General features: G+C 42.3%; 1 protein-coding gene across 1 annotated transcript in view; it reads left to right on the top strand.

Moving 5' to 3' along the window:
- Positions 1 to 731: 731 nt before the first annotated feature.
- Positions 732 to 17,247, top strand: part of ADSS2 (adenylosuccinate synthase 2) — a 39,550-nt gene continuing 23,034 nt past the window's right edge. Inside the window, 3 exon segments of the mRNA XM_070734050.1 lie at positions 732 to 842; positions 844 to 867; positions 869 to 1,162. Coding sequence (XP_070590151.1) covers positions 732 to 842; positions 844 to 867; positions 869 to 1,162 — 429 coding nt within the window.

Raw genomic sequence — 17,247 nt, 5'->3', positions numbered from 1 at the left:
TGGCATGGATTTACTAGAAAAAAGCAAATAGCCAATAGAAATTTTGATAGCTAATTGCGTTTTGAACTTGGATGAGAATGGAAAACAATCTTTGAAATCCAGATCACAAAATTAGAAAAGGAGGTAGCACAAAATAAATAATGTATACCGAAACAAAATAGATATAAATTAAGAATTTTAATTAAGAATTTGGCGATTGATATTATATTGTATTGTATTGAAATTTGAAGGTACTGTATGTGACTTTATATGTATGTAAGGATGGAGAAAAAAAAATACTTATAAATGAAAAAAGAACAAAATAATTACATTTCAAATTCCTATGGAACTCTGTTACAGAATTCCAAGAGAGAAAAAAACAAGACTTGAACAGAACTCACAACAAACACTCGTTAACCAATAACGCATTTGTAATTTTACCCAACCTATTTTCACACAAGGCAAACCTTGCCCTCCCTTCCCAACAGAATCCTCCATCAGCCAAGTCATGCATCCGATGAAATGAAAAACGCATTTTGGAAAGATGCTGCCAAACTACTCCCGCTTTTTTTTTTTTTGCTATCCTAGACTGAGCAGGCTTCCTAAAAACGGAGCAAATGGCTCCTCAGTAGCCCCATCCATCCCGTTCTTTCCCATCCGAGCACTCCGAACAGCAACTACGCTTCCCAGGATGACCCGCGGCGACGTTTAGCCCAATAGAACTATGGGCAGCGTAGTCCCGTCTTCTATATATGGGCATGAAGCGGCATCCTTTTCACGTTATGCAGATGAGGAGGCGGGTCTCTGGAGCCCGCGTACAAGAGGGCTATCGAAGAATGACCAATAGGCGGCGGGCGGCGCGGGTTGTCGGATGCGGCAACGGTGTTACCTTCTGTATGAGAAGGCGGGGAAGAAGGCGCCTTCGCCGGCCGAGCCGTTTCCTCCTCGCCTCCCCGCATGTGCCTTGCAAACGAGGAGGGAGCAACAGTCGCTTGCGGGAGCCATGTCTGAAAGCGGCTCCGCGTCCGCCGCCGCCGCCACCACCATCCCTAATGGAGGGAGCGCCGCCCGGCATCCCGGCAACCTAGTCACTGTGGTCCTGGGAGCACAATGGGGCGACGAAGGGAAGGGCAAAGTGGTGGATCTGCTCGCGCAGGACGCGGACATCGTCTGCAGGTGCCAGGTGAGCGTCCCGAGATGTGTGTGTGTGTGTGTCACCTTGGGGCTTTCTGGAGGCGAAGCCGGCACAAGACAAAAGCGGCGGCGGCGGCGGCGGGATCCGGAGGCACCTTTGGAGCCTTTCCCGCCTTCAGATTGCGAGGGAGGCTTCCGGGCGTTGGGGTCGATTCATCGCGCCCCCTCCGTCTCTGCGCTCTTGTGCTCCGTGGCTTCCCACGGGGGGGGGGGGGGGGCAACGACGACGACGACCGTGTAGCCGGATCGCGCTGTTGCCCGCCTCGCCGCAACCTTCCGCTACCCCGGAGAGTTTTCCCGTGCAAGAGGATGCCGCGCGCGCGTTTTCCTCCCCGTCTTTTCCCACTCAACCCCCATCACCCTCCCCGACGACGCTGCTTTATGACGGGACCGGGATCGCGGGCAACCCTCTTCCTCTTTCGGCTTCTCCCTCGGCGACCCCGTTTACGGCCATTTCCCGCCGGAGTCCCTTGTTCCTGCAGTGCAGTAGGCGCGCCGGTTTGGGGCGAGGCGGAAAAAAGCCTTTTGCGGGAACCAAAACGTAAGAAGGAGTAAAGACGGCTCTGTGGCCCCTTGCTCGCCCGTTACTAGTGATCTGCCCTTGCTTTGCTCCCATTCTTAAACTCGCCGATTTGCAAAGAATGAATATTTGGGTTGTTGTTGTTATTGTTGTTATCATCATCATCATCATCATCATCATTATTATTATTAATTAGATTTGTATGCCGCCTCTCTCCGAGGACTCGGAGCGGCTCACAACAATGGGTTCCCTTCCCGTTGCGTCGTCGGTGTGCACAGAGAGCAGCAGGTTCCCCTCCCAGCTGAACAAGGCAACCAGGGATCCGGCGCGTCCTTCTTTTTTTCTTTACATTTTTTAAAACTGCGAAAATATATCGCGATTCCGCACTCCTCCCTCTTTGTGATCTTTCTGATGTTATTCCTATCAGTTTGGGTACGTTAAGGTGCCGTGGGAGAGATATCGGAGCAGACGGTGCAATCCCTCAGGATTTTAATCTTCAAAGAGTTGTCTGTAGTTAGGTATTTTGCGGTAATTGTGGGGGCGATCCGCTGGCTCTGTTATAAAGGGCTATTGTTAACATGTTGTAAGCTACCCCTGAATCTAAGGAGGGCGGCATTAAAAGAAAAATCGAATAAATAAATTAAATAATTGAGGGACGTCATCAAAACAAATTACCATTTGCAATGGAATTTACTTCCAGGCTAAACTCTAGGCCATTGTTTCCCAACCTTGGCAACTTGAAGATATTTGGACTTCAACTCCCAGAATTCCCCAGCCAGCTGGCTGGGGAATTCTGGGAGTTGAAGTCCAAATATCTTCAAGTTGCCAAGGTTGGGAAACACTGCTCTAGGCTAATATTCAAAGCTAAATCCATCCCTGCCCAAGAAATTTGTAATTTTATTTTCACTGGTTTGTCCAGTCTTAAAAAATGATAAAGAAGGGAGATGAACAGTCTGTTATAAATACCTGAAAAGCCATGGCAAGTACTGTACTGTGAATGTTCTGTGTCTAAGCTGTCATCTGTTTGTTTAAAATAGGCTGTGGCTAAGGAAAAGGTTGTTCAGTCATAAGCAGTGCCATGAAATAGTAGTTTAATGGTTTTTGTTTGCTTGTGTGGGCACAGGTGCTTGCGTTTGTGCATGTCTTTGAGTCAGAGTTGATTTCTGGTCATGCTTGGCCCTTGTAGTTTTCCTGGCAAGGTTTTCTGGAAATTATTTGTCCTTCATTCCTTCCTAGAGCTGAGAGAGTGTGTCTAGCCTCAGCTGGCTTTGTGCCTAAGGCAGGACTAGAACTCAAGGTCTCCTGGTCTCTAGCCTGATGCCTCCCTTCACAAAATAATAATAATTAATAATAATTTATTAGATTTGTATGCTGTCCCTCTCCGCAGACTTGTGGCGGCTCACAACAATAATAAAACAACGTACAATGTGACAAATCTAATGTTTAAAAGAAAACACATTAAAAACCCAACATTTAAAAACCATGCAACACAAGCATACCATACATAAAACTATATAAGCCTGGGGGAGATATCTCAATTCCCCTATGCCTGGCGATATAGGTGTGTCTTAAGCAATTTACGAAAGACAAGGAGGGTGGGGGCAGTTCTAATCTCTGGGGGGAGTTGATTCCAGAGGGCTGGGGCCGCCACAGAGAAGGCTCTTCCCCTGGGGCCCACCAGACGACATTGTTTAGTCGACTGGACCTGGAGAAGGCCAACTCTGTGGGACCTTATCGGCCGCTGGGATTTGTGCGGCAGAAGACGGTCCCGGGGGTATTCTGGTCCGATGCCATGTAGGGCTTTATAGTTAGTTGTCTCTAAGTTTCATGCTTAGAAGTTGAAAACTGGATTGCCTAAGATTAATTTTAAAAACTGAGTAGGCTTCATTGTTTGCTTCGAATATCTTAGGACAAAACCTTGACACCCTTTTTTGTTTGTTGTTAAAGAAGAAACAAAAACAAAGCACACTGGCTTGTTTAGGAACACTAGAGTCTGTTTTGTTGGAATCATCTACTTTATGGCTATTTATCAGAATGACTGAAAAAAACCCTCCTCTAACTGCAGGAGTGGAGCACTGAAAACTATGGACATTTTGGTAATAGAAACAAAGATCATAAATTTAAAGGATGAGTTTGAATTAGTCCTTTCTTGTTTGCAGCGTGAGTATCAAGCAGGTAATAATGTTTAAAAAATGGTCTTGGATATTGGTTCGTGTAAGAGATTTTTAACACTTCTCTTGGAAGACATCTCAGAAAGTCAGAGAAGCTTCCAGATCTGCCAGAGGTTTTTGTGTTAATAATAAAGCCAGTTTATAAAACCTTGGCATGGAATAAATTTGTGAAATGCTTCAAGGATAAATCACTTGTACTGATATTGACTGGAATGTTGCTTTCAGTACATTGCATACGAACTACAAAGTATTCAGTACTTTTTGGTTATGAGATTAATATATGAGATTATTTCAGTTTTTTAAATCGTAAGGTAAGGATGCGTCTGGTCTCCCATATGCTGTGTTGACTTCTGATAATTTTGACTTAATAGATGAAAAAATGTCTGTATGATGGACTGATGAAGGTAGCATTGATTTTTCCATTCCTGTATATACCCTCTAGGACCAGAGGTTGGTTTTTTTTTTCTATCCTAATAATAAATCCCCCCTCTCTTCATTTTTTTTGAGGAAATTACACTATTTGAAAAAGTAGTACTGTATTTGTGCAGCTATAGATGTTCTTGAGGAGCCTTGATATAGGTTCAGACATGGTTTGAGGTAGAACCAGCCAAGCCAAGTAGTGTACTTCTTGTGAGGTGGAGTCAAAGGAACTGTTATGTTATTAATCTTGCTTGGTCTTTTAATAACCGTACCTGTGTTATGCTGTTACTACTTGCAGGGATATCTGAGAGAGCAGTTATTTCTGGAATTCTGGCAACAATCTATAATGTATCATTGCTTCCCCCCCACTATTATTTAATCTATAATGAAACTGCTAGAGATGGTTGTCAGTAGTTCAGGGGCTAAGTGTAATCAATATGGGGAAGAAGTCTGAAATTCATATATGCATATGTTTTGTTTTTAATTTTCTTTTGTTAACACCTGATTGGTTATACAAGGTTTTCTTGGCTTATAGAAAAATGTATAAAGAAAGAAGGAAGCACTTTGGCATAATGGTTAATAAGTTAGAAATATAATTGGTGTTGTACTTTTTGAAGGAACATTAAGGAGGGAATTTAATTAAAAGAAAATGAATGTAACTGGATGACAAAATTAGAAAAAAACCTTTTGCAACTTTTTGATAATTGATATTAGTTACTAACAAAATACCACCTTTTATTCATGGAAAATTAGATGGTACACTGTTGTTTGAATGTATGTTAAGAGAAAAAAAAATTTCCCCGCCCCGAAAACAGTCCTTCCTTCCTGTCTCCCTCCCTCCCTCCCTCCCTCCCTCCCTCCCTCCTTGTTTCCTTCCTTCCTTGTACAGGAGAGACTATATGGTTCTGAAATAGGATAAAAGTGATGGGGTGGTATATATAGTAAACAGTTTGAATCTTGAGAACATGGAGAGCTCATGTGGGCGAGTATAGGAATTCTAAATGGGGTTGCACTTCTTCAGAAAGTGATAAGTAGTTTGAGCATGTGTTTGAAATCATTGTCATTGGAAGCCTAGGTGGTCTTTGCAGCCAGAGATTGCCTGTCATCAGTTTTGGTTAGGATAGTAATTGTTGTTATAGCAACTTGGGCAGAGGCAGCCTAGGCTAATGTTTACACATCAGTACCCTTGCATTTGGATTATTATGCTGAATGCAGAGTTTCCATTCGATCAAATTATAGCTGCTTAGAATGCAGTAGTAGTCAAGTTGTTGGATGGGACACCTGCTTATATTGTAGTCATGTTACACCTCATTTGAAGCAACTGTGCTGACTTCTAAATAGCTATTGAACCAAGTTCAAGGATTTTTAAAAATAATATATACATCACTAAATAACTTGGGATTGTTACAGACTTGGTTAATCTTTAAGATCATTTGGGAGATCCTGTTCTTTGTTAGATGTCTATCATAACATCTTTCAGATGTTTTTAAAATGCCTATCACTTCACATTGGTCTTGTTGGAGCAACCAGATAGGAAGCATGATCAGATGAGTCAGTTCTACTTTATTATAGAACTATATTGACTGAATTTTGAAAAATACCCCTCCCACACACACATTCCCCCAATTTTCTTTACTGTATGAGAAACTAGGGGTCTTGCTCCACCTACTATCCAACTGTGGGGTATGCTATTTGTTATTTGATAGTGCCCTTACCTTGTCTCCTAAGGTCATTTCCACATACCAATGCAGTTGTCTGGAAAGGGCTGTACTGTATATGGTATTTTTCAGAGTATAAGATGCACCTTACTTTTGGGGGAGGAAAATAGAGAAAAAATATCTACCTGCCAGGTATTCATCTAGCTAGCATCCTTAGTCTGTTCAGCTTCAGCACGTTATTTTATCCCCTGGTTAATTTTTTTTTTCAAAGGGAATAGGAGTGAAAACAACCCTGTAAAGATTTAGGGCAGGAAAAACTGCTTCGGAGGGAGTAGGATTAAAATTAAATGTGCAAGCCAGGATCATTAGCATAGCATTAGGGCCAAAAAAGCATTTTACAGAGGGAGTAGGAATGAAAACAAGCCTGCAAAGACTTAGGGCTGGAAAAACCTTCTTAAGAGGGAGTAGGAAGCCAGGAAGATCGTTAGCATCTAGTTAGGCTGGGAAAAAAAGCTTAGAAAAAGCTACATTTGGAGTATAAGATGCACCCAAATTTTTGGCATCCTTTGGGGAGGAAAAAAGTCTATCTTATACTCTAAAAATATGGTAAATATATTTATTATGTCATATATACATTTTGTTTGTTCCTCTATTCTGTCTTAGTGTATTACTGGATTGATCAATCAAATCCTTTAAAAAAAAAATATTTATTCGGTTACAATACCTTTTTTTCCAATGTTTGCCCTTAAATTTTCTTAATGCTTTTTTGATACTTCTTTTGAAATTATTTAATCAACTGCTGATTGACAAAAATAATTTTGGTATGGAAAGGCCAATCTTTTTCTATTGAGTTATTCTGAACAATTTCTATTTAGGACTGCAGTTTTCTTATGAAAGTAATTTGTTCTTGCTTTCTCATATTTTTTCCAACTTCCCAATCTAGCCTATAGCTGTCAGATTCCCAGCCACTCTGCCATACAAATATTAATCAAAATTAAGCCTGCTTAGCCTCTGATATCAGCCGGGGTTACACGTTTTATAATGATTTCTGAATCTACGGCCTGATTTGAACATGAAACTTAAAGAACTTGGAAATTAGAGAAGGATTATATTTCTTTTTCCAAAAATAATGTGTTATTCAAAGAAACATTTTACAAGGTTATTTGTCTTTTTCAATTCCAGCTACTTTGTGATAGTACTCCCTCTGAAATATGTAAATATGCTTTGTTCAAAGTTAGGAAACAAAATTGAGATGCCTATCCTCTTATTCAAATTCTTTGCCACAAATTTGATCAGGAAATAATATGTCATGACTACGATTTTGTGTTGGGTATGTGCGTGTACTTATTTTTTTAGAACAGCGCTCCCTAATCTACTATCCTACTATAGAATAATGTTTCAAGCAATATTGCTCAAGGACTCTTTGAATCTTTGTTAGAAATTTACCATAGTTATCTTGGACAATCAGTTTTTGTACATTGGATAAGATATTAATAATGTACTGTACTTTCCCCCTCCAATAAAACTTAGTATTTCCAAACACATTGTGTAAGAAATTGCTATCAGAGGTAAATAATGACGTTTTATCCTTTATTTGCCTTTAGAGTAGAATAGAATAGAATTTTATTGACCAAGTGTGATTGGACACACAAGGAATTTGTCTTGGTGCATATGCTCTCAACGTACATAAAATAAAATATACATTTGTCAAGAATCATGTGGTACAACACTTAATGATTGTCATAGGGGTCAAATAAGCAATGAAGAAGCAATATTAATAAAAATCTTAGGATATATGCAACAAGTTACAGTCATACAGTCAACATGGGAGGAAATGGGTGATAGGAATGATGAGGAAAACTAGTAGAATAGAAGTGCAGATTTAGTAGAAAGTCTGACAGTGTTGAGGGAATTATTTGTTTAGTAGAGTGATGGCGTTCGGGAAAAAACTGTTCTTGTGTCTAGTTGTCTTGGTGTGCAGTGCTCTGTAGCTGCAATGAGAGAATGGCCTATTCTTGCAGTTATATTTCTTTAGATTTGATATATTTGGCTGTTGATAATTTTAATATCTCCTGATTATGTTAAACTGATTGCATATAACTATATGAACTTGACAGGGAAAATAATTTGGGGATGTTATCTAAACATCTTTCTGATCCAAGTGAATCAAGCTATTACAGTTGATATCATTTGTTCTTTTTCATTTCATTTCATCTACAATAAAAACTATTGGGGATTCTGTGCATGTTAGTATTTCTATCTGCAAGATCTGTATTAGTATCATATGTATTAATGTATGAGCAGAGTAATCCTTGTTTATCAAGGTTGTGCACGTACAGAAACGTTTATATTGAGATTAATTGTGAATAACTACTCAGCCACACACAGATACTAACTTGAACTAAAGTTTACTTTGAGAAATAACATATTCAGATAAACAGTCATAAGTCATACACATAATAAGTTAGAATAACAATCCAAATATCACCAAGCACATAGTCTGTCTTTGTCATAATCAGTAAACAAAGATATCATGCCTAAACATATTTTTGTTATGATATATAACTACAATACAGAGAGATTGCAAAGAAAATGCAGAGCAAACCTAACAGTGAGTAGCCATTAAAGTGAGTATCCAGACAAAGAAAAACAGAGAAATAGGCTATGAACTCTAGCTCCCTCTTATGACAGTCTGTCACACCTCAGCTAAACAGACATAGCTCAGTTATAATACATATTTGTTGGTTTATAAATTGTCAACCCAGCTGTTATGGGCAGAGTCATAACAATATGTTAGGTATTTTTTGAACTATAATAAGTGCCTAAATTTACAGGAAGAAAACAAGAAAAAAAAAAGTTTTGGGCATCCGCATATTGCATTTTTGCCCTCCCCAGCCCCCAGAAGCCTTCATACATTTTTGGGCTCCCAAGCTGTTTGTGTATTGCACTTTTGGCCTCCCTTGCCCCAGAAGCTCTCCAGGGCCTGTTTTTGCCAAAGCATGCCTGTTTTTGGCCTACAGAATCCTTCTGCGGGCCAGGGAGGGTGAAAATGTGACACGTGGAGGGCTTGGGAGGCCAAAAATGGGTCCTCTTTTGGTGAAAACAACTGCAGAGTGCTTCCCGGGGCTGAGGAGGGCGAAAACGTGATGCACCGAGGGCCTGAGAGGCCAAAAATGCCCGTATTCAGTCTATAAAACACACTTAAATTTTCACTTAGGTTTTTTTGGGGGGAGGTGCATCTTATACTCTGAAAAATATGGTACATTTTGTCCACGGGCTGGGGATTGGAGACCCCTGATTTACTACATAAAATTTTGACCTTTGGTATGTCTAAATCAGGGTTTCAGTTTTTTGTTCTAGTGGTGTCAACTGACCTTTAGATTACATTTGGCTGGTACACTCAGAAAATGGACATGATTAGAAAAAAAACCCTCTTAATATATTTTAAATTTATAGTTATATTTTATAAAGCAATTGATAGAAACTAATCAATGAGAGAAGCAACCTAGAACTAAGAAGAATTTTTTTGACAATTAGAACAATTAATCAGTGGAACAACTTGCCTCCAGAAATTGTGGATTCTCCAACATTTGAAGTTTTAAAGAAGAGATTGGGCAACCATTTGTCTGAAATGATATAGAGTTTCTTGCCTGAGCAGGGTGTTTGACTAGAAGACCTTCAAGGTCTCTTCCAACTCTGTTATTCTATTCTAAATTAAATACATTTAGTATGTGTGGAATGCACTCTTTCCTCTTTCTATGTTATTGATGTGAGACTGATACTAAAAGTTGAAATGTCCTTTCAGAAGTACAATATGGAATGTCAATGGAGTTTTAACTAGCTTGTATTCCTCAGAGAGATGGCTAGATTAGACTGTTACTAAAAAGGAGTTTAATGTTATGTGTTTTGTTGCTTTCGTTATATCAGTGGCTCCACTGAGACTTCAGACAAGTTGCTTACTATTTATTTACCGCTCTTAATAGTTAATTCCTTTGTCTCAAGGAATTAGCTAGAATAATAAGCATGGAGATATTTTCGTATGCGTGTAATGTTTTGGGGAGTTCTAGTCAGTGAAAATGAATCAATTATCACATGTTAAAGATTAAATATCACGTGTTTTTTTGCTGAATTTTTAAAATTAAGGGAGACTAGGATGGCACCATTTTGGCCTTGTTCTGGCCTCATCAGCTAGCCACACCCTTACTGGGATTTGATCTGGCAGCTTCTGCCTTGTAAGGCAGAGAATGAACCTCTAGGCCACTAGATCTGATCCCTTTCAGCTCTGTACCAGGGAGGGGCTATATGTTTTTTGTGTCGGATCACCCTGGTATATTGAAGGAACGTCACAGTTCCTTTTTGCCTCTAGGCCCAACCCAGGGCCATTTCAAGGCAGTTAATTTATTCATAGCGGAGAAACTATATTTTTGTATGTATCACATGTTCAATATACCAGGGTGATCCGACATAAAAAACATATGCCCTCTGTGTGTGTGCGTGTGTGTGTGTGTATATGTGTAATATATATGTGTGTATTTATATATATGATTTAATATAATATAATAGATATATATCCAAGATTTTAATGTTTCATAAAAATAAATGTAGTTGAAAGCAAGAGGGTCTTCAGGATTTTGCTTTGTCAAAATGATAAAAAAGAGTGACATGCTGTTGCGTTGTAACTCCATCTCTTTTGGATGTGCCTGCCACTTCCATGTTTTACATACAAACGCTGTGGGAGTTTGCCCCAACTGTGCAATGCTGCTTTTATCTTCCTGCTATCCTGTGGATATTTCTGGGTCAGCAATATAATCAGTAATATCGGATTACATTTTCTTTTACTTGCTATTGACAAGATAAATTTAGATTTAGGTTTTTTAAATATATTTATCTTTCTATAAAAAGAGAAGATCCTTGAATACAGAATTTGGGATGATAAGAATATTCTGGGCAAAGAGGAAGCAATCAGATTCAGGGAAAGTCTATGTTAAATCAAAATTGACTCCTAGTGATCTTTAGTCATTTCTGTATAATCTTAGGAGAAAAACAACATAGAAATTGTTCGCTGTTGCTACATTTTCAGGATTTTTGCTTTCCATCCTAGCCTACGAACAATTTACTTCTTGGTTTACCTCTATCTATCTTATCTATCTATCTATCTATCTATCTATCTATCTATCTATCTATCTATCTATCTATCTACTTACCTACCTACCTACCTACCTACCATTATTATTATTATTATTATTATTATTATTATTATTAATTAGATTTGTATGCCGCCCCTCTCCGTAGACTCTAAAAATTAATCAAGTTTAGTTCCATTAATCAACCAAGATTAGTTGGTTGGAAAAGGAAAAGTTTGAATATAAAGCAGAGTGGATTTGATTTAAATCAACTCAATTTAAAATATAATTTTTAAAGATGAACTGTCATCTATGTCCCGTAGCAGCTCCTCCTCTGTCCCACTCACTGTTGACTCACTAACCGTCCCAATATTGCAGAATATACTGCCTCATGCTGCATAACTAAGCTTCACTTCATGCTAAATAAACTAAATTTTATTCTTAGCTATTTTTATATTTTTATATTTTTAGTTGTTTAATATTTAACTAATTAATTACTGGAAACTGCATTTTTTACATATTTATTAGCGTTTTTACTGTTTTAACTGTTATAAATTTAATCTATTTTTAGTATTGGGGGTTTAAAATTTAAATGGATGACTGGGACAGAATTACTTGTGTGCATGGGCTGAATGGCCGGTATGATTGGGATGACTGGGGTGGGTGGGGTTACGGTATGGATGAGATGAATGGTGGGAGTATGAATGGTAGATTTGGCCCACCTGACGCTCAAGAGGCGGGAGGGGATGGGGCATCGATCTCTGGGGTGGCAGAGGGTCGGAATATTCCTGTGTTGCTGGGGAGAGGCAGATATGGCGGGGGCCGCGGAGTTAGCCGTTCCAGGGGAACGAGGGACCGTTGCTTAATAACGATCCCTTGTTCTGGCTCCGTGAGCCCAATCTTGGGTACTGGTGATGAGTGTAACACTGGCCCTGGACTCAGGTTGCTGCTGCTTAATGCCAGGTCGGTGGTAAACAAAGCTCTCCTCATCCGGGATCTGATCCTGGATGAGGAGGCCGACCTGGCATGTATTACTGAAACCTGGCTGGGCCCGGAGGGAGGTGTTCCTCTCTCTGAAATTTGCCCAGCTGGGTTTCAGATATGGCATCAACCTCGACCCCAGGGAAGGGGGGGAGGAGTGGCTATTATAGCCAGGGAGAGCCTTTGCCTACGTGGACTCATTGCTCCGGAAATTGCGGGTTGCGAGTCACTCTTGATGAAGTTGGACCTAGGGGTTCAGGTGGGCTTATTTCTCACGTACCTGCCTCCCAGCTGCGTGTCAAAAGCCCTGCCTGTGCTACTCGAGGAGGTAGCCGGGTTGGCGGTGGAGTTCCCCAGACTTATTGTCTTGGGGGACTTCAACCTGCCGTCACTCGGCGAAACCTCTGGGTTGGCACAGGAGTTCATGGCCACCATGACAGCCATGGACCTGACTCAAGTAGTACGGGGTCCGACTCATGAGGGGGGGCACGCACCCGACATGGTATTCCTTTCCGAGCAACTGAGTAATGGTCTGAGACTAAGGGGCTTAGAAGCAGTGCCTTTGTCATGGTCAGACCATTTTCTACTACGGCTTGACTTCCTGGCTCCAATCCTTCCCCGCAGGGAGGCGGAACCAATTAAGATGTTCCGCCCCAGACGCCTGATGGACCCAGAGGGCTTTCAGACGGCGCTTGGGGTTATACCAGAGGCACTTGTCCACAGTTCGGCAGAGTCTCTTGCGAAAGCCTGGAACGAGGCTGCAGCAGAGGCCCTTGACCGGATTGCGCCTTTGCGACCTCTCCGTGGCGCTAGACCCCGTAGAGCTCCATGGTTCAACGAGGAGCTCCGGGAGTTGAAACGCCAGAAGAGACGTCTAGAGAAGCGATGGAGGAAGAGTAGGTCTGAATCTGATCGAACACTTGTAAGAGCTTTTATTAAGACTTACAAAGTGGCGCTCAAGGCAGCAAGATGCGCGTACCATGCCGCCTTGATTGCATCAGCGGAATCCCGCCCGGCCGCTCTGTTTAGGGTGACCCGCTCCCTTCTTAATCAGGGGGGAGTTGGGGAACCCTTGCAGAGTAGTGCCGAGGACTTTAACTCGTTTTTCGCTGATAAAGTCGCTCGGATTCGGGCCGACCTCGACTCCAATTGTATAGCAGAGTCGACTGACAACGAGTCAGTCGAGGTGACTGGGGCACGTACTTGTCCACCTGTCTGGGAAGAGTTTGATCTGGTGACACCTGATGAAGTGGACAAGGCCATTGGAGCTGTGAGTTCCGCCACCTGTTTACTGGATCCGTGTCCCTCCTGGTTGGTCTCGGCCAGCAGGGAGGTGACACGGAGCTGGGCCCAGGAGATTACCAACGCTTCCTTGGGGAGGGGAGTTTTTCCATCACTCTATAAAGAAGCGCTTGTGCGCCCCCTCCTCAAGAAGCCCTCCCTGGACCCAGCTGTGCTTAATAACTACCGTCCAGTCTCCAACCTTCCCTTTATGGGGAAGGTTGTTGAGAAGGTGGTGGCACTCCAGCTCCAGCGGTCCTTGGAAGAAGCCGATTATCTAGGTCCCCAGCAGTCGGGTTTCAGGCCCGGTTACAGCACGGAAACCGCTTTGGTCGCGTTGATGGATGATCTCTGGCGGGCCCGGGACAGGGGTTTATCCTCTGTCCTGGTGCTCCTTGACCTCTCAGCGGCTTTCGATACCATCGACCATGGTATCCTTCTGCGCCGGCTGGAGGGGTTGGGAGTGGGAGGCACTGTTCTTCAGTGGTTCTCCTCCTACCTCTCTGGCCGGTTGCAGTCGGTGTTAGTGGGGGGACAGAGGTCGACTCCTAGGTCTCTCCCTTGTGGGGTGCCTCAGGGGTCGGTCCTCTCCCCCCTGCTATTTAACATCTACATGAAACCGCTGGGTGAGATCATCCAAGGACATGGGGTGAGGTATCATCAATATGCTGATGATACCCAGCTTTACATCTCCACCCCATGCCCAGTCAACGAAGCGGTGGAAGTGATGTGCCGGTGCCTGGAGGCTGTTGGGGCCTGGATGGGTGTCAACAGACTCAAACTCAACCCGGATAAGACGGAGTGGCTGTGGGTTTTGCCTCCCAAGGACAACTCCATCTGTCCGTCCATTACCCTGGGGGGGGAATTATTGACCCCCTCAGAGAGGGTCCGCAACTTGGGCGTCCTCCTCGATCCACAGCTCACATTAGAACAACATCTCGCAGCTGTGGCGAGGGGGGCGTTTGCCCAGGTTCGCCTGGTGCACCAGTTGCGGCCCTATCTGGACCGGGACTCACTGCTCACAGTCACTCATGCCCTCATCACCTCGAGGTTCGACTACTGTAATGCTCTCTACATGGGGCTACCTTTGAAAAGTGTTCGGAAACTCCAGATCGTGCAGAATGCAGCTGCGAGAGCAGTCATGGGCTTACCCAGGTATGCCCATGTTTCACCATCACTCCGCAGTCTGCACTGGCTGCCGATCAGTTTCCGGTCACAATTCAAAGTGTTGGTTATGACCTTTAAAGCCCTTCATGGCACTGGACCAGAATATCTCCGAGACCGCCTCCTGCCGCACGAATCCCAGCGACCAATTAGGTCCCACAGAGTGGGCCTTCTCCGGGTCCCGTCAACTAAGCAATGTCGGTTGGCGGGCCCCAGGGGAAGAGCCTTCTCTGTGGCGGCACCGGCCCTCTGGAACCAACTCCCCCCGGAGATTAGAACTGCCCCTACTCTTCCTGCCTTCCGCAAACTTCTTAAAACCCACCTTTGCCGTCAGGCATGGGGGAATTGAAACATCCCCCCCCCCTGGGCACGTTGAATTTATATATGGTATGCTTGTGTGTGAGTCTGTTAGTTTGTGGGGTTTTTTTTTTAAATCTTTAAAATTTTAAATTGTTGATTACTTATGATTTGTCTTTTACATGTTGTGAGCCGCCCCGAGTCTTCGGAGAGGGGCGGCATACAAATCCAAGTAATAAATAAATAATAATAAATAAATAAATTATTAATGTATCTTAAATAGAAAACTATATTTAGATAGCTTTTTACTCCAAAAGCATTTTATTAAAATAAATTTAAATTTAAAAATACAATTTTTAAAAAGAAATCATTGATTTTTATCCACCCTGATATAAATATAAGGACAAAGTAATGCTATAGGTTATGAAATTAAAAGTAAGCAGGGCACATCCATGATGATTTGAGGAATATGTTTTTGATCCTGCAATGTATTTTCTAGTACTGTACTTAAAACCTAAACATGATTTTTTTTTACCATTTATTAATGAAATTCCTGGATATTGGTATCAGATAGATAAGTACACAGCAGAGAAATTCATATTGTAGCCTGTTTACACATATAGAACTTTAAGCTAGTAATTATTTTGTCACTTTTGAGGTCTAATGGTTACAGATAATTGTCTTTGGATGTTACTCTCAGAATTCTCGTGTTTGCTCTTGGAATCCTCATGTTATCAATAAAATCAAAAGTGGTGCCATTATGTTTTGGTATCTGAAAAAAAAAAGGGAAAAGAGATGGACCATAGATGTTATTTCAGCAACCTAAGTTTCAGACTTATTTGTATTCAGCAGCAAATTCTGAAAAACAAGGCAGCTGTCGCTTAGTTAAATATAAATAGAAAAAATGATATTGTAAAGAAAGGCGTAATATCATTAAACAATATGATAGGTGACACAAATTTTCGGAGCACTCAACCATATAACTGGTAATAAATAGCCTCTTTGCTCTGTAAATCATACTTTAATGTTGATTATCTACAAATATAATGGCCATATTTATAACTAGGAAAGTGTCACATGCAATGCTGTACTGTACATATAAGGGCATTCACAGGGATTTAGATTCTTATAGAGCGGTGATTTTCAACCTTTTTTGAGCCGCGGCACATTTTTTACATTTACAAAATCCTGGGGCACACCACCAACCAAAATGACACTCTAAGACACTCTCCTCTCTTTTTCCATCCCTGTCTCCCCCCCCTTGTGTGTGTGTGTGTGTATACACTCTTGAACCATTTCTAAAAACAGATGAGGGCTGGGTTTTTCTTTATTTCTTATTCTTTGGGTGCTTTTTATCATATGCTTTAAATCACTTCTCTCTCTCTTTTGTTTCTCTCTCTTTCCTCTCATTCTCTGCCTCAATCATTTTCTCATTTCTCTTTTTTTCTCCCCCTTTTGTTCTCATTTCTCTCTCTCCCTCCCTTCCTCCTTTTCTCTCTCTCTCTCTCTTGCTTGCTTTCTCACTCTTGCTCTCTCTCTTTTGCTATCTCTCTCTTTCTCTCTCTCTCATATACCACACCGACAACAGCGGCATCAGGCAGTAGCCGCGGGGCGGTGGCAGGGTGGTTGGCTGCGAGCAGGAGCTTCAGGGCGGAGGCACCAACAGCGGCAGCTGGACGTGTTGCTGGACGCCATCATGTATGAGATCCAGCAACACATCCAGTCTCCGCCATCGGTGCCTTCACCTTGGAGCTCCTGCTCATAGCCGACCACCCTGCTGCCACCCCGCAGCTACTGCCCGATGCCGCTGTTGCTGGCATAGTGTACGCTGTTGCTGACCACTCGCAGCTGGTGCCCTGCGACTACTGCCCAGTGCCGCTGTTGCTGGCGCCCTCCTGCTGCCCTCCCGCCGGGCCCCAAAGCTCATCTGCCACTGCCACCAGGGAAACTCCAGCCGGGCGGGGTGCTGCATCTGCCGGAAAACTTGGAAGGCGCAAAGAAGGAAGCTCAACTTCCAGTCTTGCAACTTTTTGGTCTTCACGCCCTCAGCAAAATTTGCGAGACTGGAACCCGAGCTTCCTTCTTCGCGGCATACCTGACCATGTCTTGCGGCACACTAATGTGCTGCGGCACACTGGTTGAAAAACACTGTTATAGAGAGAAGAGCTGTTTGTCACTGTTTACATTCTGAATTGTACACTGGTTTATGTTACCTGAGCAGTGTTTTAGGCCTGTGCTAAAATAAACAAAAGAGGATCAGCTTTGACATGTCTTCAGAGTGGTAGCTGTGTTAATCTTTTACATCAAACCCAATAAATAAAAACTCTTAAACGTTCCCCATCCAAACACTAACCATTTGAATTTGATGAAGCATGAGCATGGGATGTGGGGGTAGAATTATCATTGGATCAACCTATCACATATATTAAGCCTCAAATCAGTCCCAAGGAGTGTCGAGG

This window comes from Erythrolamprus reginae, chromosome 1 (genome assembly GCF_031021105.1).
Source record: "Erythrolamprus reginae isolate rEryReg1 chromosome 1, rEryReg1.hap1, whole genome shotgun sequence".
In the NCBI taxonomy this organism is placed as follows: Eukaryota; Metazoa; Chordata; class Lepidosauria; order Squamata; family Dipsadidae; genus Erythrolamprus; species Erythrolamprus reginae.
This window is presented reverse-complemented; position numbering and strand designations above follow the sequence as displayed.